This window comes from Saimiri boliviensis, chromosome 19 (assembly GCF_048565385.1).
Source record: "Saimiri boliviensis isolate mSaiBol1 chromosome 19, mSaiBol1.pri, whole genome shotgun sequence".
Classification (NCBI taxonomy): domain Eukaryota; kingdom Metazoa; phylum Chordata; class Mammalia; order Primates; family Cebidae; genus Saimiri; species Saimiri boliviensis.
The window spans coordinates 40,469,276-40,493,782 of record NC_133467.1 but is presented as its reverse complement, the minus strand read 5'-3'; the positions used below and the strand labels follow the sequence as shown (position 1 = coordinate 40,493,782).

At 45.8% G+C, this 24,507-nt stretch overlaps 1 protein-coding gene and 1 non-coding gene across 3 annotated transcripts in view; one reads left to right on the top strand and one right to left on the bottom strand.

Moving 5' to 3' along the window:
• Positions 1-24,211, bottom strand: part of LOC141582130 (NBPF family member NBPF8-like) — a 31,738-nt gene extending 7,527 nt beyond the window's left edge. Inside the window, exons 1-14 of one of the 2 annotated variants that reach the window (XM_074389561.1) lie at positions 23,995-24,211; positions 18,953-19,223; positions 14,441-14,614; positions 13,446-13,614; positions 10,363-11,991; positions 10,053-10,262; positions 8,774-8,878; positions 8,004-8,213; positions 6,728-6,832; positions 5,956-6,165; positions 4,675-4,776; positions 3,229-3,301; positions 2,559-2,770; positions 676-780 (exon numbers count right to left, since the gene is read on the bottom strand). In XM_074389561.1, the coding sequence (XP_074245662.1) occupies positions 676-780; positions 2,559-2,770; positions 3,229-3,301; positions 4,675-4,776; positions 5,956-6,165; positions 6,728-6,832; positions 8,004-8,213; positions 8,774-8,878; positions 10,053-10,227 (1,297 nt within the window). In that variant the 5' untranslated portion in view covers positions 10,228-10,262; positions 10,363-11,991; positions 13,446-13,614; ... (1 more) ...; positions 18,953-19,223; positions 23,995-24,211. The remainder of the gene's footprint in view (positions 1-675; positions 781-2,558; positions 2,771-3,228; positions 3,302-4,674; positions 4,777-5,955; positions 6,166-6,727; positions 6,833-8,003; positions 8,214-8,773; positions 8,879-10,052; positions 10,263-10,362; positions 11,992-13,445; positions 13,615-14,440; positions 14,615-18,952; positions 19,224-23,994) is intronic. The other variant, XM_074389562.1, reaches the window with a different exon arrangement.
• LOC141582334 (U4 spliceosomal RNA) lies at positions 1,210-1,349 on the top strand. Its single transcript, XR_012515203.1, has one exon. It is a non-coding gene; the product is annotated as a U4 spliceosomal RNA (small nuclear RNA).
• Positions 24,212-24,507: the final 296 nt, after the last annotated feature.

Genomic DNA, 24,507 nt, shown 5'->3' with positions numbered 1-24,507 from the left:
ATTGCTCACCGACAGTTACTAAAGACACTGCTGAAGATACAGCCTGGGAACCTTCCTTCTGAATCCAGAGCTCTTTCCACTCCGACAACCGCCCTCCTGTCACAGCCTCCTTTCTGTCCTCTGCAACTGGACAGATGCCGCCTCTTGTTCCAAAGACCACCTCCCATCACATTATGGACGGAGCAGAGTCCTCTTTAAGCTCCCACGGCGGGTACCGTGTACTATCACCGGAGTTCCCCCAGGACCCCAGAACAGAGCCTTCCCTACCGGACCTCAGCGGAAACCTCAACTGAACGGCAGTTCACGAGCCTCAGACATTTAGACCCACAGCCTAGATGCTACGTGTCTGCAGGATCTTCTGTGCTACAGAGAGGATTCCTGTCAACATGATTTAGCCTCTTGCTGAGAAAAACAGGTGGTTCTGTGCCTGTGCCAGGAATCCGTAGCTGAGATTTCACCCTGAGTCCCACACCCGCCTTACTGCAGACGTGGAAAAGTGGCTACATACTTTGGCCTCTCTCATCCATTTTTAACAACATGTTAAGATACCCATTTATATTTGCCTAGAAGTATCAGAAAAATGAAATAAATTCTGATGAAGAGAGCGTTCAGTTTCTCAGACAAAACACAGAACACTCTTCAGCACACTCGTGATGGTGAACCTATAGAACTTACCTTCTGTCTTCAGCTGGCAGCCCAGGTCGCAGGCCGCCTGGCTCATAAAAAGTTTATTTTGGTTGTCTTCGTATTTCTGGTCCTCCTCATGATCTTTTCGATCTTCTGCAAACAAATTCAGAAAAGCAGGTCACGTGAAGAACATCACACTTCACATGTGACAAATCAGTGTTAAGTCACAGCACAAGCACAGAATTGTTCCCAGGGCAAGAATACAAATTCTGACAGGAAGATTCCAGGGTGCCCTCAATGAAGCCTGGTGAGTAGATGAGCCTGCTTTCCAGATGCACGGGCCAAAATCTCCCTCTATGGGTAGATCATAATGCCATATTCTCCCCCGGAGTCTATGCAAAGTTAAACAAAATTTTTTCCCAGAAATTCTCCAAAAATTAGTCAAACTCTTTTCTGCCAGTGTTGCTGCAATACTGACTTATCTCACCAGGTAGCAAGGGCATTGAATGGTCAGAGGCATCTAGACATGAAACTGGACGGATATGTAAATTCTAAACATAGTTGTTTGAAAAAAAATCTGTGAGCTTTGCTCAGTGGCAGCATCATAGCCAATGAGGTTTATCTGAGATGAGGTTATCGCTAATTCAGAACTTTCCCCAATACGCCCCGTGATGACATGCAATAGAGTCGGCATTGATAATTTGTGACAGTCTCTAGAAAGAAGGAATAAAAAAAGACAAAACAAAAACAAAAACAAACAAAAAAGAATTTGTCAGCTGGGCATGGTGGCTCATGCCTGTAATAACAGCACTCTGAAAGGCCGAGGTGAACACTTCACAAGGTCAGGAGATCGGGATCATCCTGGCTAACACAGTGAAAGCCTGTCTCTACTAAAAATATAAAGATATTAGCTGGGTGTGATGGCACACGCCTACAGTCTCAGCTCCTCGGGAGGCAGAGGCAGCAGAATCGTCTGAACCCAGGACACAGAGGTTGCAGTGACCTGAGACCGTGCAACTGAACTCTAGCCTGAATACCAGAGGGATCCTACATCTCAAAGAAAAGAATAAACAAAACCTGTGATTTGAAAGGACAAGGCAGGTGAAAAATTTAAGGTCAGGGGTTCAAGACCAGCCTGGCCAATATGGTGAACCTTGTCTCTACTAAAAATACAAAAATTAGCTACATGTGGTGGTGGGCACCTGTGGTCCCAGTTACTCAGAAGGAAGGGGTAGGAGAATCACTGGAGTCTGTGAAGTGGAGATTGCAGTAAGCCAAGATAATGCCACTGCACTCCAGCCTGGGTGACAAGAAAGACTCCATCTCAATAACAACAAACAATATGTGATGCTATGAACAAAAATCAGATCGGCCATTGCATTGAGGCGGTGGAGAGCCAGGGGTGAGCCTTGCTTTATGGAAACACATCAGCAAGATAAAGAGGAGATGTTTACATCCTGGTTTCAGGGTGACTGTGCAGCTAACCAAGCTGACCTTAAAGAGATCAAGACTGAAGCTCAGAGCAGTGAAACCTGGGGAACAATATCTCCAAATAAATAGGCAAGGCTCCCAGTTTCCTTAGAAAGAAATAGAAACTCCATAGACATTGTGCAGGGACAGATGACATAATTATAGGTGATGAGAGATACCAAATCAAAGCTAGAAGACCTGACAGATACCTACTGTACACCTCCTGCACTCAGGTGACCATGAGTTTGTCACACTGGCGTGGGGTCTGGTAACTTGATACTTGGGCCTGGGAGACAATGCATGGCATGAACTGAGTAAGAGATAAAAATTCCCTGATATCTGTGTTTAGTATCCCATCACATGTATTTATTCAAACCGATTTGTGTGTATAGAGCCTGTCTTCAGAGTTGCTCTTCCCCACCCTAGACAGAGATACCAGAGACAAGGAATGTAGAGGTCACCTGAAAGAATGCTTAGAGCATCCTCCGCTACATCATGAGATGATTCGCTCTCTACAACCAGCGCATAGTTGATGTTTTCTTCCTCAAATGTGATTTTGGTGTCACCGTGAGGCTGGCTGGAGTCAGTAGGGCCATAGTTATCTGAACGAGTGACAACACATTCCTCCAGTGGGTCCTCAGGGACTTTCTTGATTTCAACCTTCTGGACCTCCCTGATGAGCCAGATGGGACAGAGATGACAGAAAGTAAACAAAAGGGGAGTGGACACCAGGGAGTCCTGGCTGTTTTTCACAGAAGGAATAAGACAGTTGTCGCAGAAAGAAAATGGGAGGTTTCTTTTGACAGGAAACAGTCAATCCTCCCCTCTGCAACAGAGCATGGCTGCCATGGGAACTGAAGAGAAAGAAAGAACTGGTATTCATCACCCTGGGCAGAAAAGAGCTAAGAGGAAAGGAGACTCAGTTATCCCGGCAGAATTCAGACACGGCACTCAGCACATACAAAGAACCACAACAGCTGCCACGCCCTGTGTCTGAGTTGGGTTGAACTGAACGTATTGTGGCCAAGGGAATGGAGGCTTTTGGCCCACGGTAGACACCAGAGAGGGTGAGATTCTAGAACTTTTCCATACTTTACCACCCACTACTTGCTCCTGATTCTTCAGTGTTACCTGGGGGCAGGTGACTCTGGTATTTTCTCAGCCGCCACAACATGAACATCTTCATCCACATCTTTGTCATTTTCTGCAAGTACAGATGTGTTCGTTCAGATATTTCCCACTTCACACTCTGCAAGCACAGTCAGCCCAATGTGCACAGGGACATGAACATCTGTGTGTGGGTCCCTGTTCTACTGAAAGCTCTCATGATTTCTCTTTAAGAAAATGCTCTGGCATAGTTTCCTGATCCACCGGACAATGCATTTCTGATCCGGAGAATGACCATCAAGATAAGGACAAATGTTGAAAAGACCTTCTGCTCCCACATCACCGGAGGCTTGTGTGGCCTCTCTCTGGACTTTGGCAGCTGTCTCCCCCATCCTGACACAGATCTGATGCCCAGGGACACGCTTGCCTTCCTGTCACAGTTCACATTTACAACCCGTTTCTTTCTCTTAGGAGAGGACAAACAAACTTGTCCCACAATTCTCTGCACATCAGGTAACTTCACAGGCCCTCCCAGTGGCTTCTGCTGTTATTCTGGGACATTCTCTCCACAGGGAGTGCTCCAGTCTGAACCGCTTCCTAACACCCAATGCCCGCACATCAAGTGCTGTCTCCAACACCACACAGCGAGGGGCTTCATCTCATCTGGATAAGCGGTCGTAAGTGTTTGCACGTTTGAATGCTTCGGACACTGCAAGGTGTCTGCCTTTGCAGATGGAGAGAGAGAAATTTGCCTGACTTTGCAGATGAAGAGACAGAAAGTCAGGAAGGAGAAATCAATTGCTCACCGACAGTTACTAAAGACACTGCTGAAGATACAGCCTGGGAACCTTCCTTCTGAATCCAGAGCTCTTTCCACTCCAATAACCGCCCTCCTGTCACAGCCTCCTTTCTGTCCTCTGCAACTGGACAGATGCCGCCTCTTGTTCCAAAGACCACCTCCCATCACATTATGGACGGAGCAGAGTCCTCTTTAAGCTCCCACGGCGGGTACCGTGTACTATCACCGGAGTTCCCCCAGGCCCCCAGAACAGAGCCCTCCCTACCGGACCTCAGCGGAAACCTCAACTGAATCGCACTTCACGAGCCTCAGACATTTAGACCAACTTACTAGATGCTACTTGTCTGCAGGATTTTCTGTGCTACAGAGAGGATTCCTGTCAACAAGATTTAGCCTGTTGCAGAGAAAAACAGGTGGTTCTGTGCCTGTGTCAGGAATCGATAGCTGAGATTTTACCGAGTCCCACACCCGCCATACTGCAGACGTGGAAAAGTGGCTAATTACGTTCGCCTCTCTCATCCGTTTTTAAGAAAATGTTAAGATATTAATTTATATTTGCCTAGAAGTATGGGAAAAATGAAATAAATTCTGATGAAGAGAGTGTTCAGTTTCTCAGAGTAAAGACAGGACATCGTTCAGCACTTCCGTGATGATGAACCAATAGAACTTACCTTCTGTCTTCAGCCAGCAGCCCGGGTAGTAGGCCGCTTGACTAATACGTTTATTTTTGCTGTCTCTGTATGTCTGTTCTTCATCATGATCTTTTTGATCACCTGTAAACAAATTCAGGAGAACAGGTCACATTGAACAAATCTCACTTCACACAAGACCAAATCAGTGTCCGGTCATAGCACAAGGACGTAAAATATTCTCAATGGAAGAATCTGATATTACGATGGGAATGTTCTAACGGGCCCTAGATTAAGTCGCCTGAGAAGTAGATGAGCCTGCTTTTCAGATCCATGGGACAAAATCTCTCTCATCTTGTCGATCTCAATGACATATCCTCTGACTTAAGTCAGTGCAAACAATCAAAACTTTTTCCCCCAAATCTTAAAAACTTGCCCTAATCACTTTCCAGAAGGGTTGCTGCAGTACTGATCTATCTCATCATATATCGCTGTCAATGAATGGGTAGAGAAATTTATATACAAGCCTGGACCAATGGATGAATTTTAACAACATTTACTTAAAACGGAATCTGTGGAGCCGGCACGGTGGCTCATGCCTGGAATCCAAGCACTTTAGGAGGCACAGGAGGGCATATCCCTTGACCTCAGGAGTTCAAGACCAGCCTGGCCAGTATGGAGAAACCCCACCTCTACTGAAAATACAAAAATTAGCCAGGTGCGGTGGTGCCGACCAGGGATCCCAGCTAATTGGGAGGCTGAGGCACCAGTACCAGGGTACTCCCTGCTCTTGATGGAGCCACTTACACATAGCACAGGTTCTATTAGGAGCAGGGTCCCCGTTACACTCCTCACAGCAGGTACCGTGAGCTATCACCGTGTTTCCCCCAGGGTCCCCAGAACACAGCTCTGCCTACTGGGCCTCAGCAGAAACTAGAACTGAATGGAAGTTCAGCAGCCTCAGACATTTAGATCAACAGACTAGATGCTACTTCTCTGCAGGATCTTATACGGTACAGAGAGGATTCCTGTCAACATGGATATAGCCTCTTGCTGAGAAAAACAGGTGGTTCTGTGCCTATGTCAGAAATCAATAGCTGCGATTGTAACCCCAGTCCCACACCACCTTACTGCAGACGTGGAAAAGTTGCTAAACACTTTGGCCTCTGTCTTCCATCTTTACCAAAATGTTAAAAGACCCATTTCTATTTTCTACAAGTATGGGAAAGATGAAATTAATTTTGATGAAGAGAGCGGTTAGTTTCTCAAGACAAGACAGGACATCATTCATCCCTTTTGTGGAGGTGAACCTACGGAACTTACTGTAGGTCTTCGGCTGGTAGTTCACGGAGTAGTTCACCTGACTCCTAAGACATCTATTTTTGCTGACTCCGACATTCAGTTGATTATCTTCCTGCTGAGAGCAGGATTTCTCGATGCCTTCTGAAATGTTCACCTCTGTGTTTTTTCCGGAAGTAGGCCTGCCAGATACCACCTTGTTGATGTTTGGGGCAGAACACAGAAAGCCAGGGACTGGGGAGAAGAAATCCAAACAAATGATGGGTTAGAATCTGGTGACGTGAAATTGCTTTCATCAGGACTGAGGGATGTCACTGACAGCCTTGCCTATTGATTTGAAGATGTTCTTTCCCCGAATTACTCTTCTCATCTCCACTCTTGATCTCCTTAAAGTCAACTTGTCTCAGCTACTCATTTACCTTGAAGCCAGGACATAAACATTTCTACCTTTATCTTGCTTATAAGTTCTAAAGGATCTTATATGGTACAGAGAAGATTCCTGTAAACATGATTTAGCCTCTTGCAGAGAAAAGCAGGCGATTTGGTGCCTGTGTTAGGAATCAATAGCTGGCATGTTAACCCTAGTCACACACCTGTCTTACTGCAGATGTGGAAAAGTTGCTAAATAGTTTGGCCTCTGTGTTGCATCTTTAACAAAATGTTAAAATACCCATTGCTACTTTTCTAGAAGCATGGGAAGAATTAAATTAACTCTGAAGAAGAGAGTGCATCATTTCTCAGAGGCAAGACAGGACATTGTTCAGCACTTCTGTGATGGTGAACCTATAGAACTTACCTTCCGTCTTCAGTCGGCAGCCCAGGTAGTAGGCCACTTGACTCATAAGAAGTTTATTTTTGCTGTCTCTGCGTTTCTGTTCTTCATCATGATCTTTTCGATCTTCTGTAAACAAATTCAGAAGAGCAGGTCACATTAAGCAAATCACACAAGACCAAATCAGTGTCCAGTCATAGCACAAGGACTTAAAATATTCTCAGTGTAAGAATGTGTTATTCTGACAGGAATGTTCTAATAAGCCCTACACTAAGTCGCCCTAGAAGTAGATGAGCCTGCTTTTCAGATCCATGGGACAAAATCTCCCTCTTCTGGTAGATCTTAATCACGTATCCTCTGACCTAAGTCAGTGCAAATAATTAAAACTTTTTCCCCAAAATCTTCAAAAATTGCCCTAACTGCTTTCCAGAAGCAGTGCTGCAATACCGAGTTATCTCATCATATATCATAGTCAATGAATGGTTAGAGAAATTTATATAGGAGACTGGACCGAGGGACACATTCTAACAACCTTTACTTAAAAAAGAATCCATGGAGCCCGCCCGGTGTCTCACACCTGGAATCCCAGCACTTTAGCAGGCCCAGGCAGGCAGATCACCTGACCTCAGGAGTTCAAGACCAGCCTGGCCAACATGGTGAAATTCCACCTCTACTAACAAAACAAAAATTAGCCATTTGCGGTGGTGCCGACCAGGGATCCCAGCTACTTGGGAGGCTGAGGCACCAGTACCAGGGTACTCCCTCCTCTTGATGGTGCCACTTACACATAGCACAGGTTCTATTAGGAGCAGGGTCCCCGTTACACTCCTCACAGCAGGTACTGTGAGCTATCACCGTGTTTCCCCCAGGGTCCCCAGAACACAGCTCTGCCTACTGGGCCTCAGCAGAAACTAGAACTGAATGGAAGTTCAGCAGCCTCAGACATTTAGATCAACAGACTAGACGCTACTTCTCTGCAGGATCTTATACTGTACAGAGAGGATTCCTGTCAACATGGATTTAGCCTCTTGCTGAGAAAAACAGGTGGTTCTGTGCCTGTGTCAGAAATCCATAGCTAGGATTGTGACCCCAGGCCCACACCCACCTTACTGCAGACGTGGAAAAGTTGCTAAATACGTTGGCTTCCGTCTTCCATCTTTAACAAAATGTTAAAATACCCATTTCTATTTTCTACAAGTATGGGCAGAAGAAATTACTTTTGATGAAGTCAGCAGTTACTTACTCAAGACAACACAGGACACCACTGATCACTTTCGCGGGGGTCACCGACGGAACTTACTGTATGTCCTCTCCCGGCAGTTCAGGACGTAGGCCACCTGGCTCATAAGAAGTCCATTTTTGCTGGCTCCGACATTCGGTTTGATTTCTTCCTGCTGGGGGCAGGATTTCTCAAGGCTTTCTGCAACGTTGACCTCTGTGTATTTTCTGGAAGGAGGCCTGTCAGATGCCACCATGTTGACGTTTCGGGCAGAGCACAGAAAGCCAGGGACTGGGGAGAAGAAACCCAAACACACGATGGGTTAGAAACTGGTGACGTCAAGTTGGTTTAATCGGGACTGAGGGGCGTCACCGACGGCCTTGCCTATTGATTTGAAGATGTCGTTTCCCCGCTTTTACTCTTCTTACCTCCTCTCTCGACCTCCTTCAAACAACTTGTCTTAGCTACTCAGTCACCCTGAAACCTGGAAATAAACCCTTCTGCCTTTATCTTGCTTGTAAGTTCTGCAGGATCTTATATGGTAGACAGGATTCCTGTCAACATGATTTAGCCTCTTGATGAGAAAAACAGGTGGTTCTGTGCCTGTGTCAGGAACCATTAGCTGCGATATTAACCTTAGTCCCACACCCGCCTTACTGCAGACGTGGAAAAGTTGCTAAATACTTTGGCCTCTGTCTTCCATCTTTAACAAAATGTTCAAATACCCACTGCTATTTTCCTAGATGTATGGGAAGAATTAAATTAACTTTGAAGAAGAGAGTGTATCATTTTTCAGAGGCAAGACAGGACACTGTTCAGCACTTCTGTGATGGTGAACCTATAGAACTTACCTTCCGTCTTCAGCCGGCAGCCCAGGTAGTAGGCCACTTGACTCATAATAAGTTTATTTTTGTTGTCTCTGTATTTCTGTTCTTCATTGTGATCTTTTCGATCTTCTGTAAACAAATTCAGAAAAGCAGGTTACATTGGGCAAATTGCACTTCACACAAGACCAAATCAGTGTTCGGTCAAAGCACAAGAACTTAAAATATTCTCAGTGTAAGTATGTGCTATTCTGACAGGAATGTTCTAACGGGACCTAGACTAAGTCGCCCTAGAAGTACATGAGGCTGCTTTTCAGATCCACGGGACAAAATCTCCCTCATCTGGTAGATCTTAATCACGTATCCTCTGACCTAAGTCAGTGCAAATAATTAAAACTTTCCCCCCTACATCTTCAAAAATTGCTCTAAATACTTTCCAGAAGTATTGCTGCAATACTGATTTATCTCATCATATATCACTGTCAATGAATGGTTAGAGAAATTTATATAGAAGACTAGACCGATGAATGAATTCTAACAACCTTTACTTAAAAAAGAATCTGTGAAGCAGGCGAGATGGCTCATGCCTGAAATCCCAGCACTTTAGGAAGCCCAAGCAGGCAGATCACTTGACCTCAGGAGTTCAAGACCAGCCTGGCCAACATGGTGGAACTCTGCCACTACTAAATATAGAAAAATAAGCCATTTGCAGTGGTGCCCACCAGGGATCCCAGCTAATTGGGAGGCTGAGGCACCAGTACCAGGGTACTCTCTGCTCTTCATGGTGCCACATACACATACCACAGATTCTATTAGGAGCAGGGTCCCCTTCAAGCTCCTCACAGTGGCTACTGTGTGCTATCACTGGGTTTCCACCAGTGTCTCCAGAACACAGCTTTGCCTACTGGGCCTCAGCAGAAACCGGAACTAAATGGAAGTTCAGTTGCCTCAGACATTTAGACCAACAGACTGGATGCTACTTGTCTACAGGATCTTATACAGTACAGAGAGAATTCCTGTAAACATGATTTAGCCTTTTCCAAAACAGGTGGTTTTGTGCCTGTGTCAGAAATCAATAGCTGGGATTGTAACCCCAGTCCCTCAACCACCTTACTGCAGATATGGAACAGTGGCTAAATACTTTGACCTATGTCTTCCATCTTTAACTAAATGTTAAAATACCCGTTGCTACTTTCTACAAGTATAGGAAGAATGAAATTAATTTTGATGAAGAGAACGATTCGTTTCTAGAGACAAGACAGGACATCACTCATCAGTTTCACGGTGGTTAACCTATAGAACTTACTGTATGTCTTCAGCTGGTAGTTACGGAAGTAGGCCACCTGGCTCATAAGAAGTCTATATTTGCTGTCTCTGAAATTTGGTTTGGTCTCTTCCTGCTGGGAGTAGGAATTCTCGATGGTATCAGGAAAGTTCACCTCTGTGGCTTTCCTCGAACACGTTCTGCCGGATGCCATCATGCTGACGTTTGGGGCACCACAGGCAGAGCCAGTGACTAGGGAGAAGAAACCCAAACACAGGATGGATTAAAAACTGGAAACCAAATAGGTTTCATCAGGACTGGGGGGTGTCAAGAACTCAAATTCCTCACTTACTGTTCTGAAAACTTGATCCCTCCTCACAGCACTTTAGGGACCTTAACTGCCAAAACAAGGTTCGCAATGCTTCAGCTGGGAGCTGACGGCGCTGCCTGTAGCTCAGACTCCGACAAGAGTGTGGGAGATAGTGGCCTGTGTACCAGGTAACCGTCTGCTGTTGCAACAACAGAATTAGAAGCTGGGCGTGTCATGGAATCTTAGGAGCCCTTCATTCCAATTGCCCAGGGTTTGCTAAAACACAGGCCTCCTGGTCTCACCTGAGGTCACAACCGACGGGGGCCGTTCCTCTATCAGTCACTCTCAGTATTTGTGTACCCTTGTGACAATGCCACAGTCCCATCTCATTCCCAATACATCTCAGCATGTGCCTCATTTTTCATCTCTTGTGTGTATAAAATCGTCAAGGCAGAAACAGTTTCCCAACATGTGATATTTTCTTAATGCTCGTCAGGAAGTCAGTCACGCCTCCTTCTCATATGTGAAAACAGAATTGAAGGCTTTTCCACAAGTTTAACACATCATCCCATTACACTGCCGTGACAGCCTCTGACTCTTCTGCAGTTTTCACTGTATCCACTAGAAAGTGAATGAGGAATTCATTTTTTTTTTAATGTTTTATTTCCTGGCTCAATATTCTTCTTGCTGCATCCCATGGTTATGCTGATTTATATTTTCTTACTGGCAGATATCACTACACTGATATTTGTGGCAGAAGAGACTTTTCATTACACTTAAGACCAGTTTGATGCTCCTATATCCAAAGCTTCCTCTATGTGGGATGATTTGTTTTTTAATGTGACTGAACACTACCTCTCATTCTTGTCACTTATGGATGTCAATTTAGTCCCGGAAGAGCTCTTTTCAAGGTGTCAAGTCATCAAAATCATTTCTATAGAGATCTCCTGAAAGCATATGTGACCATCTACTTTGGGAAGTCTGGTAAACCTGATATGATTTTGTTGTTTTCATTTCGTTTTTCCATATATTGAAAATAACAGGGCCATGGGCGGTCCTTAAGGAAGACTGTGTGAAAGATATTTTTCTGAGTTGGTCTAACGCCGTTGATGTGTGGCTGCATCCCACTAACCAAACATGGTAAGATCAAGGTGATGGTCAGGGGTGGTTGGTGGTCCTCCGGGTTGCTGTGCAATAGAAGGTGGATTGGAGATGACAGGAACGAGTAGGGAAGAGTGATCCCCTGAACCACCTCCTCACTTTCTCAGCTTTCATCGCCACCCAGGTTTTGTGAGCCTGGGACTTGGGAGATTGTTCTGTAGCCCAGGTCTCCTATGATTGGCTGCTTCCTGGGCTTGCCTGAGTTGAGGGTGCAATGGGTGTGACCCTGGGCTGCCCAGCATTCATGTGGAAGTGAAGCAAAGAGGATTCGATCGATCATTGGAAAGCGTGCCTCTCTACAGCCCCCATCATCCTCCAGCAACACTGTGAGCATACTGCTTTCAGATACATCAAAGGCTTTATGTATATGCATGTTCTGGTGTCTGGGAGGCCTGACATTCTGTGGCAGAAGGAAAATCTGTCAGGTTTCTTCATTATAAAAATGATGAAACTGCAGGTTCACCAAGTTATGTGGCTTAATTCAGGTCACACAGGGAAGACTTTTGAGCACTGCCAATAAAAGCAATCACAACAATTATTCCATAGCTATTCATAGGATCCATGTCATTCAGTAAATATTCATATAATTATTCAGTAATTATTTGTTGATCAATTTGTACCAGGCATTTTGCTCAAAACTGTGCACATATTTGGACAGCATATCTGCATCAGAATCCTCAAGATAATGCTGTTATCCTAAGAATCAGGTAAGAAACCTGAACAAGAGGGATAGCAAATCATGAATTTGGCCATATTTCCATTTTTTGTTTTCTGTGATGCTGGACGAATGACCACAATGAGTCACTGGAAGAGTATTCATTCCTGTATCATCTTCCAGGACAGAGGTGTGCCCTCCTAGTATATTGGGATCAAACTTCAGAAGTGCCTGCAACGTTGCTTTAACAGCATGGAAAATCACCTCTATTTTCCATGGAATTAGACCCGGAATTTCCCTGGACCTTTGGAACATACAAGAGAATTAGGAGACAGGTCTTCCCTTGACCGTATTTAATTCTCTCTTCTATGGAATGCCAATGATTCTAAGACTTTTGCTTTATTTTCTTTTTTTTATTTTTAGACAGAGTCTTGCTGTCACCAGGCTGAAATGCAGTGATGCAATCTCGGTTCACTGCAACTTCTGTCTCTCGGGTTCAAGCGATTCTCCTGTCTCAGTCTCCCGAGTAGCTGGGACTACAGGCATGTGCCATCACGCCCGGCTAATTGTTTTTTTTTTTTTTTTTTTTTCAGACGGAGTTTCGCTCTTGTCACACAGGCTGGAGTGCAATGGCGTGATCTTGGCTCACCGCAACCTCCGCCTCCTGGGTTCAGGCAATTCTCCTGCCTCAGCCTCCTGAGTAGCTGGGATGACAGGCACGCGCCACCATGCCCAGCTAATTTTTTGTATTTTTAGTAGAGACGGGGTTTCACCATGTTGACCAGGATGGTCTCAATCTCTTGACCTTGTGATCCGCCCGCCTCGGCCTCCCAAAGTGCTGGGATTACAGGCGTGAGCCACTGCGCCCGGCCTATTGTTGTGTTTTTGTAGAGATAGGGTTTCATCATGTTGGCCAGGATGATCTCGATATCTTGATCTCATGATCCGCACACCTCGGCCTCCCAAAGTGCTGGGACTACAGGCGGGAGCCACCATACCCGGCCGACTTTTACCTTCTCATATCCACAATATATGTTTTATGAAGAAGATTTTACTAATGGCTCTATTTAGAAAGAATAAATATGAGCTATAGTTTAGGGTTTATTCCTGGGACTTACTATTTTTATGATTTCTATTTTGAGATTAAATTCTCAGGTAAGTAGAAAAATACTTATTGCTTATGAAAGCAAACTAGTTATTGGTTTGAGTTTTTGACACAGAAGCGCACACTTTTGACTTTATCTTTGTCTGTCCCCATCAGTGCCGCTCACTGTCTCCCAGTAGGACCTGGCCACGCCCCTGCACTTACCCTCGTCCTGCTCAACCGTCTCCATGCACTGTCCAATTCCATCCGTGATTCAGGCTCCTCCCAAGGCTCCCTGGGTCTTGGGACATCAGACACACTCCAGGCACAAAAGCAGCCCATACTGTAAAGCAGGCAGCTGTGTTCCTGCTTCCCTGAAGTTGGCAGTGATGTCCTAGGACAGGAGGAAACACTTCCCCTTGTTAGCGGGTCTCTTCTTCGTGTCTCAGGGCCTCTGATCTACTGAACACAACTGTCCTGAATGTGAACAAACTTGCTAAATTTCTGGTTTCTTGCTAGGTGGCTAGAACACTTTATAAGACTTCCTTACTTATCCATGTTTGCTGAAGTTTGAATTCTTACCAGTATGATTCCTTTTCTTGTAAGGGGTAGCTTAGGGAAGATTAGCCCTATTGCCATGCAAAGAGAGGTAAAGTGAATTTCTACTCAAAGCAATCTTGAATTTGAAACTAGGTCTTCCACTGTTTCAAAGCTGGCCTGTAGGTCCAACTGTGCACATATGTGAACATCACATCTTCATCAGAATCCTCAGGTATGTGTCCTCAAGGGCTTGTGTATCTGCTATACTCAGTATAAAGTTATTTCTCATTATGGTAAATTATAATTAACTTACCAGGATATAATTCATTATCAAGATAAAGTTATTTATCATTATGGCAAGGACAAATTTAGAAGACTTATTAAATTTACTTCTTTATTTCCCCAGCTGGAAACAGTCTATAGCTACTGATATCATCACTGTCCTCTGAATACCTTGGCTGTGTTAACTGCTTTGACTCAACATGAAGCTCTGATGTTGGTGTACTGTACCTCGAGATGCTGAAATATGGCTGAAGTCCAGGGTCACTGGCCCAGGACATCCACTGCAGTCATCTCATGAGGCATGGGCCACTCGTTCCAATGAACCCACCATCACTACACTTCTCATGAATCTATCAATCTAGGTGTGCATGTTATGCCCTTTATAAAAGGAACCTTACACCGAAAGGTAAGGTGCAAAACCATGAGAATCCCAGGAGATCACATAGGAACAGAGCTCGGGAACGTGGGTTCCATGATGACTTCTTAGATACACACCCAAAAGCACAATCCACGAATGAAAAAAATCAAGTTGAGCTTCCTGAAAATGAAAAACTTCTGCTCTGTGAAAGACACTGTGAAGATAATGGAAAAAGCAAGTCAAAGACTGGCAGAAAATATATACAAAATAATCTGATAAAACACTGCTGTCCAAAATATAAGAAGAATTCTGAGAACTAAGCAACACAAGGCAAAAAAATAATAACAATAGGTGAGAGATCTGAGCACATCACCAATAAAATATGCAGATGACGCATAAGCATATAGAAAATGCTCAAAATCGTTGGTCACTAGGGAATTGCACATTAAAACAACGAGCCATCACTGTAAACCTATTAGAATGGCTAAAATGCAAAAAGGTAAACACATAAAATGCTGTCAAAGATGAGGAGCAGCCAGAACTCTCCATAGCTAGTGAAAATCAAAATGGTACAGTCACTTGGGAAAACTGAAGTTCACTCAAAATCCTGCACATAAGTACTTACAGCAATTTTATTCATCATTGTCAAGGCTTGGAAGAACCAAGATGTCTTTCACAACGTGAATGAATAAACAAACTGTGTTGTAGCCATACAATGAAATCTAATTCAGTGATTTTTTAAAAATGAGCCATCAAGGCCGGGCGCGGTGGCTCAAGCCTGTAATCCCAGCACTTTGGGAGGCCGAGGCGGGTGGATCACAAGGTCAAGAGATCGAGACCATCCTGGTCAACATGGTGAAACCCCCGTCTCTACTAAAAAAATACAAAAAAAATAGCTGGGCATGGTGGTGCGTGCCTGTCATCCCAGCTACTCAGGAGGCTGAGGCAGGAGAATTGCCTGAACCCAGGAGGCGGAGGTTGCGGTGAGCCGAGATCGCGCCATTGCACTCCAGCCCGGGTAACAAGAGCGAAACTCCCTCAAAAAAAAAAAAAAAAAAAAAAAGAAAAAGTTAAAGGCCGGGCGCGGTGGCTCAAGCCTGTAATCCCAGCACTTTGGGAGGCCGAGACGGGTGAATCACGAGGTCGAGAGATCAAGACCATCCTGGTCAACATGGTGAAACCCCGTCTCTACTAAAAATACAAAAAATTAGCTGGGCATGGTGGCGTGTGCCTGTAATCCCAGCTACTCAGGAGGCTGAGGCAGGAGAATTGCCTGAACCCAGGAGGCGGAGGTTGCGGTGAGCCGAGATCGCGCCATTGCACTCCAGCCTGGGTAACAAGAGCGAAACTCTGTCTCAAAAAAAAAAAAAAAAAAAAAAAAAAAAAAAAAAAAAGAGCGAAACTCCGTCTCAAAAAAAAAAAAAAAAATGAGCCATCAAGCCACAAAAAGGCATGGAGGAAGTTTAAGTCCAACATGTGAGCAAGAAGCCAGTCGGGAAACGTATATACTTTATGATTCCAACTGTAGTACATTCCTGAAAAGTCAAAAAGATAGAAACAGTGAAATGATGAGTGGTTGTCAGGGGTGAAGGAGAGGAGGCAGGAAATGGTGAAGCGCAGGGAATCTTCAGCACTGAAACTATTTTGAATGATGCTGTATTGGGGGTTTACGACATGATGTAATTGCCAAAACTCAATCTGTGAAAACTCGAAGAATGAACTCTACTGTCAACTATGAACTTTAGTTACTAATGATGTATCAATATTGGTTGATCAATTGTAACAGATGGACCACACTAATACAATGCACTAACAGGAAAATTGTGTGCTGGACGTCAGGGGAGCCTAGGAGAACTCTCTGTACTATCTACTCAATTTACCTGTAAACCTAGAACTGCTCTAAAAAATAAATTAGGAGGCAGCAGACCCAAATCAGGTTTTGGTGGCATCAGATTCTTGTGTGCTTAGTACTTGGCATGGAAGTGCACCAACCTAGAGTCAGAGCAGCTGGAGATTTCAATGCCTGTGCCTTTTGCCTCTGTTGCTAGGTGCACTCGGAATACAGACAGCAGATCAGTTAGGCGGAAGCAGCCTCAGTGATCTAGACAGCGCAGGCTTCTGGTAGGGACAGGGGCAAATCATACAGGTGGGCAGAACTTGATGAAGACTAGAAACCCCTGAGTGTGGGGAACACTCCCGTGTGAGACCCCTAAAAAGCGTGAGTCTCACTATACGGTGAGTTTGATCCCAAACACAGTTTCCTACTGGAGGCAGTCGAGCTATCCGGAATATAGGAACTGAAAGATGAATGATCAGTTTCTAATATCAACCACAATATCGTTTGGGCCTAAAACTATGCATTGCTGCTAGACCGAGTGACCCCCTGCCGGCAACCAGTTCCTGCTTTTAACCTTTTTATGACTTTAAGAATAATCCTTAAACCTTACTTACCAGACTGCCTTGCACCCTAGATAATGGTTTAACTGTCGATATTTACAAAGCAAATGCCACCATAAGGGATGGCTTTGATTCCTGACTCAGAGATTCCTGAATGGGGAAATTGAGTTGAGTTAGGAGTAGACAAAGGAGAATCCGGTTAAAAGATATTCTGATAAGCAAAACCAGAAAACCTTTTCACATCTCAGTTCTAAAACAAGATCAAACCGGAGATACCTGCAGCCAGGAGGAATAATGTCTGGATGCAAACAAGCTTTGTGATTACAGGAAATTCTGTTACCTTTTACAACCACTGATTGTGTATCTGACTTTTCAATTGTATAGGCCATGTAAGGTATACATTTACATTTCGTCTTGCAACCATTGTGTATTTGACTTCTCTACTGTATAGGCCATGTGAGGCATACATTTACATTCCTCTTACTATGAGGTAAACCAGAGCCAAGAAAGTGTATTTATTCCTGGCCTTTGAAAAATAAAATTTGCTGTTTAGGCACAGCCTATCAGCCCTCCAGACGCCTCGCTTTCTCTCTCTCTGTCTTTATTATTTTCTCAGGCGCACTCCCTCTTCCAGGTATTGGGACCCTCTTGCAGGTCGAGAGACCCCCGGGCAGACGTGCCTACCCGTCCGGACGGTCCACGACACCTGAGACTCAGCAGCTGCCCCAGGGGCACCCATAAATCAAAGGAGAAGGAGGCTGGGAGGGGCTGAGGGATACAGGATGACATTCCTGCCTGAAAGACAGAAGCAGCTCCAGAGATTTTGGTAAATAATGTGGGTTTCAGTACAGTGTGATCTATTCAAAAAAGTTTAAAAGAAAGAAAGAAAGTAAGAGAGAGAGAGAAAGAAAAAGAAAAGAGAATGATGGAAGGGAGGGAGGGAGGGAGGGAGGGAGGAAGGAAGGAAGGAAGGAAGGAAGGAGGGGAGAAAGAAAAGAGGGGAGGGAGGGGGAACAAATGAACTTACACGACGATGAGAAGATCCCGGGGAACTTACAACCCCAGTGTTTTCCATTAACAGGAACACGCTAACTAGTTATTAGAGAGAGACGCACTACTGTAAACCCATACTCTGTTTCCACGATGTACAGTTCCTTCCTCCGTTTCTGAAACATCCTGTCTCTGGCCTGCTGTTTCCAGAGACACCGAGTCCTCCCTTTGGACAAACTCTGGCACCCACAGGAATGAGATGGGCCAGTGGACCCCAGAACACCAGACCACGACCTTCCCTGCTGCTCCTTGTCCACTCCAGAAGCTGCAGGCTGCAGGAGGGGGGTCTCAGGCCCTGGGTCTGACATCATGCCTTTGCCTTGCTCACTGGGCTTCTCTCCTTGCACTGGCTCCCACTCCCCCAGGACCTGGCAGGTGACCACGTGAGAAGGACACAAACAGGCCACATCACTTTCTTTCTCACCCTCTCGATGCCTGCAGTGGTGGGTTCCATGGGGTAGTGACCTGATATTTACTCATTATGGTGCCCCTAGCCCAGAGCAGGGCCTGGCACCTAATAGCCACCTTGTGAATGCTCAGTGAAAGAAGGTGTCCACCACAAGGTCCTGAGGAACCAAGAATTCCACTGTGGCCCATCAGTTTTAAGTCCTACACAATTCTAGAATGGGAGCTGTGAAAGGCCTTCAAAAGTGGCCACTCTCTGAAACCATTATACTGGCAGCTGAGCCATGTTCCCCCATCCTGGACACATCTAGAGGGCACCGCCTAAATCCACACACATCTCCCCACCCAGCACAGTGCAGGGGCCTTAGCCTGGGAAATGCGGGTGGACGGGAGAACCATGAAAGCTGAAGAGGAGAAAGCAGGTAAAATGGAACAGCAAGGTGGAAACAGAGAGAGAAATGGGGATGGAGACGGGGGGGTGAGAGGGGAAGAGAGAGGAGAGGGACGCACATCCGGCCACTGAGGAAAAGGCCCGAAGAGAACACTGTCCTCTCCTGAAGTCAAATAACTTCCACCTGACCACGCGCTGCAGGTCGTGGTGGCACACGCTGGTCATGCTGCGATGTTTAGGGTCCACGGCATCTTCCCTTCGCATCTGAGCCATAATAGAGACAGGACTCCCTGACCTCAGGATTCTTACCTGTCGGATCTGGCAGCTCTTCACGTCAGCCCACACCGTGTGAGGCTGCTCTTGGTGCACCGAATGGGGAAGATTCCACATCAATGCCTCGGAGAGTCCACTGGAAGCCCCGGACGGCGGGAGTCGGTGGTGCCCCAGCATGGAGGCCGAGAGCACACAGCACTGAAGCTCCAGACGCCCTCAGGAGGACAGTAGAGGACAACGTGCCGGGGAGAGCCTGGGTCAGCAGGAACCGCGGCCTGGGTCTGAGCATGATTTGCCTTCATATGGGCTGTGACATAAAAGAGAGAAATCAAGGTTAGCATCGAGATTCAGCGCTTGGGCAACTTGAAGGATGGAACCGCCACTTACTGAGACTGGGAAGACGGAGAAAGGAGCAGATTGAAAGGCGGGGAACTAGAGTTGGTTGGTTTCTGTCACATGCAATCAAGTCCTGACCAGCCTGGGGAACACAGTAAGACCCTGTCTCTGAAAATAAAAAATAAACAATTAGCGGAGCACGGTGGCGCACACTTGTAGTCTCAGCTACTCTGGAGGCTGAGGCAGGAGGATTCCTTGAGCCTTGAGTTAGAGGTTACAGTGAGCTATGATGGCACCACCACACTCCAACCGGGGACGGGTGGGAAAAAAGAGTCCTGACTGATCACTTGAGTAGCCAGAGAAAGTGCTTACTTTTCACAAAGTACTGTTTGAGGCAGATCTCAGTGAACAGGAATTCCATTCTTTCTGTTAGGAGGAGAGTGTGGGTGTAGTTAGTTAATGCTGATTGAACTATCTTTGGAATCTCATCTACTGGTCTATCTGGTCTATTTATATGTGTATATTCTATTTGCTGTCTCACTGAGCTTTGCTAGTTCATGCTGCAGTAACAAAAGCCCCCAAATCTTAGCAGCTGCACATACAAAGGTTGATTTTCATTGACACTTCCTTTTATGGCAGGTTGACTGTGGCTCTGCTCTATACGAGCTATTTTACTTGTTAGATGGTGAATGCTGTGATGCTTGGAGAGTTGTTGAATGTGGTATCAGTATGTTCATTCATTCATTCATCTAACAAATATTTATTCAATATCCTGTTTCATACCAGGCAAGGTCAAGTACTGAGAATATAGTAGTGAATAAGGGATAAGATTTCTAATTTCCAAGCGCTTATACTGAAAATGAAATTAAACACATACAAAATAATCTTAACAATAATGAATACCATATTCATAAATAATAGATTTTAGTAAATATTTTAAAATAGAAATAGATATAAATTATTAAAACTAAAATGGCCAGGTGTGATGGCTCACAACTGAAACACCAACAGTTTGGGATGCCAAGGTGGGAGGATCATTTGAGCCCAGGAGTTTGAAACCAGTGTGGGCACCATAGGAAGGAAGACCCTGTATACAAAAAATAAAAAATGAGCTGGGCATGGTAATGCATGCCTGTAGTCTCAGCTACTAAGGAGGCTGAGGTAGGAGGACTGAGGTAGGAGGACTGCTTAAGCCTGAGAGCTCAAAGCTACAGTGAGCCATGATCACACCACTACACCACTGCACTCCAGCCTGGGCGACACAGCGAGACCCTGTCACAAGAAAAAAAAAATTTAAAGGAAAAAGAAACAATTTAATCAATGTAGTCCTGAAACTATTATGTAGAATACTATAGTCTACATCACATCACATCAGTCCTTTAAATGGCTTAACACTTATTTAGGTATGATCCTTAATGTTTTCCTGGTAATTAAGGACACTTAAGAACAATTAAGTAGAAAAGAGTTACTGCCTTAACAGGAAGATTGTAAACATTTTAAAAAGAAAAATAAGAGTCAAAACTGTAGCTCTGTAAGGCCCAAATAACATCTAATTCAAGTCACAATGAACATCTAGCAATCATTCTGAACACCATATAATTCACTTAATACATTTTGCCTGAACGTCCAACAGATCTGACTTACCAACACCTGAATATAGCCAAGAAATTGACAATCATTTATCAATTATCACCTATGACTCCATCTGTTCTACCCACTTTTAAAAAATCATTTATTTTATTTTATTTTGCAGAGACGGGATCTCACTGTGTTGCCCAGATTCGTCCAGAAGCAGACCCACATTAATTTCATAACTCAGATGACCGTATAGCCATTCAATTTATGGAAAAAAAGTGCCCAACAGTACAGAAGGGCAAGGATGGTCTTGTCAATACATGGTGCTGGATCAAGCAGTCACTCCATGTAGTAAAAAGTGAATCATGGCCAGGTCGGGTGGCTCACACCTGTAATCCCAGCGCTCTGGGAGGCTGAAGCAGGCACACTATTTGAGCCCAAGAGTTCGAGACCAACCTGGGAAACATGTTGAATCCTCGTCTCTACAAAAAATACAAAAATTAGCCAGACAATGGTGGCACATGCCTGTAGTCACAGCTACTCAGGAGGCTGAGGTGAGAGAATCACTTGAGCCAGGAGGTGGAGGCTGTAGTGAGCTGAGGTCATGCCACCACACTCCAGGCTGGGCAGTAGAGTGAGACCCTGTCTGAAAAATAAATGCATAAACTAAAATAAAATTACGTAAGGCTAACACAGAAAAATGTGTTCGTATTCTTAGGTTAGGCATTGATGTCTTAAACAGGACACAAAAAGCAGTCACCATAAAGGAAAAGATTGATCAAGTATAATTTTATTAAAATTAAGAAACTCAGCCTGGGTGCAGTGGCTCACACCTGTAATCCCAATACTTTGGGAAGCCAAGGCAGGTGTATCACTTAAGCTGAGGAATTCCAGACCAGCCTGTGCAATGTGGCAAAACCTCATCTCTACTAAAAATACAAAAAAGAGCTGAGCATAATGGTGCTCCCCTGTAGGTCCCAGCTACTTGGAGGCTCAGGCAGGAGGATCACCTGAGCCTTGGGAGGTCCAGGTTGCACTGAACTGTGATTCTGCCACTGCACTCAGCCTGGACAACAGAGTGAGATCCTGTCTCAAAAAAAAAAAAAAAAAAAAAAAAAAAAAAAAAAAACCATTAGAGCATCTCCATTCATGTAAAAACACCATTAAAAGAGTGAAAAGGCAAGCTACAGTTTGAAAAAAGAGAAACACAATACATACAATACATATATATTCTAGGAAGGACACATATTCACAATAAAGTATTACAAATCAACAGAAAACCAAGCATATCAATGAAAACAGGATACAAAGATTGAACAGACACTTCACAAAAGAGGACATATAAATGACAATAAAAAATACTCAATCTCAATACAAGGAAAATAAAAATGAAACCACACTGATATACTGCTGCACCTCTACTCGAATGGCAAAATAATTTTGAACTGACAAGCATCAGCAAGGATGTGGGGTAACCGGAATATTCCCTGCTAAATGGTCCAACCACTTTGTGAAAATGTTCAACAATATCTCATACTAAAGTTTTATCATTCATATACCTCTAAAACCAACAATGCCACCCCTACATATATACACCAATCTAGTAATGTTCTATTTCTCGGTCTGTGGAGGTTCACTTAGTAAAAATTCATTACCTGTACTTTTTTTTTTTTTTTTTTTTCTCTCTAAGAGACAGGGTTTCACCATGTTGGTCAGGCTGTTCTCAAACTTCTGACCTTAGGTGATCCACCTGCCTCGGCCTCCCAAAATGCTGGGATTACAGGCATGAGCCACCATGCCCAGCCTCTGCCATCCAGGCCGGAGTGCAATGGCATGATCGTGTCTCACTGCAATCTCGACCTCTTGGGCTCTGGTGATCCTCCCACTCCAGCCTCCCGGGTAGCTTAGGCCTACAGGCACACACCACCACACACAGCTAAGTTTTGTATTTTTAGTAGAGATGGGGTTTTGCCTCATTGCCCAGGCTGGTCTGGAACTGCTGGGCTCAAGTGGTCTGACCATCTTGACCTCCCTAAAGGCTGGGATTACAGGTGTGATCCACTGCTCCCAGACCACCTGCACTTTTAAAATTGTGAACTTCTTGTGTATACTTCAGCAACTTTTCGAAGATTTCTTTGACACAAAGGTCTCAGAAATCTTAAAGCTAGCATTTTAGAATACAAAAAAATAGAGCTTCAGGTTCACTGGTGAAATTTTACTAGTAAAATATAAAAACAAAAGAAAAGCAACTAACGCATAACAGCTCAGATCAGAGATTAAAAACTCCCAGCAGATCACTTTAACTTCGTCAAGCCCTGGGAGTCATTTCTTCCGCAAGGAACGGATGGACAGCACTGTAACCCCAAGAAAAGACGGCACCGCAGGAGAAGACTGACCGTCGGAAGCCGCTTTACCAGCAAGAGACAGGAGGAAAGCGAGGAAACCATTCCAAATGTCCTGCTTAACTCTTGGGTGAGAGGATGCCAAATGAGATCATCTAAGAAGCCACAGAGAGAGAGAGACAGAGAGAGAGAGAGACAGAGACAGAGACAGAGAGACAGAGAGAGACAGAGAGAGAGACAGACACAGACAGACACACACACACACACACGGAAATCACAGCAAGTCTTTGGAGCGCACACAGCAGCGCCACAATCCAACCTGCTGGAAACCCTGCGGTGAATCTGAGGCTTGCCCCGCTAGTGCTGAGGGGATTCAGTGACGGCGGCAAACGCTCCTCTCGTGCGTCCTGGACCTGGCACACCTGGCTTGCCCGCCACCAGCCTGGAGACAGCGCCAGGCGCCGAATCCCGGACGCCAAGAAAGACCCAACTTCGCACGTCAGGGGCCAGAGCGCTCTCGCCCCGCAGGTCCCCGGAGGGAACCGATTTCCGGCCTGGAAGGTGGGGCGCAGGGTCCGCGTCCCCACGGGATTTACGAGGACCTGCCCCCGAGGCTGCTCCGTCCCTGCGCCCCCTGGGAGGCCACGGGAAGACACCCCGCGAGTTTCTTGCCCCGCGCCCACGAGAGGGCGGCGGGCGCCAGCGGCGGGCGAGGAATGCAGCGCAGGGAAGGGGCCCCGGCGCCCGCCCCGCTCGCGCAGCGACACTTGCTGGGCCCCCGGACGCGCCGCGACCCTGCGGTGCCCCCACGCGGCCCGGACTCACCGGGGTCCGGCTTGGCGCCCTCAGCTGGAACCACCGGAGACGTCAACCTCCCGTGGAGACGGCCGCCGCCCGGCCGCGCCCCCGCTCCTGGCTCCGCGGGTCGCGCTTCTGGCGTTTACAAATGCCTGGCGCTCACTCAGAAGCTCCAGCGCCCGGGGACCGTGACCTCCGCCTCGCGGCACCGGCGTCTCAACCGCCGCCCAGCCCCGCCCGCAACCCGCGGGCTCCTCCAGGACGCGCTGCCGGGAGCGCACGGCGCAGGCGCGGGCCTTAAAGGGCCCTCGGCCTCCAGGGCGCAACCTCGTTAGGGCCGGCGGGGGACGGGCCGGTGAGGCAAGAACCGGGACATCCCTGTCTCCCCTCCGCCTCTCCTTCAAAGCACCAGCCCGGAATCCTGAAAAACGCTGATTTCCTGGCAACTGGAACCGCCCCTAGCAGGTTAAAGAGGCAGGAAACACACCCCCTGGGAGCCCGGGCGAACCCGCTCTTAGGACTGCAGGTGTTGCGCTGCCC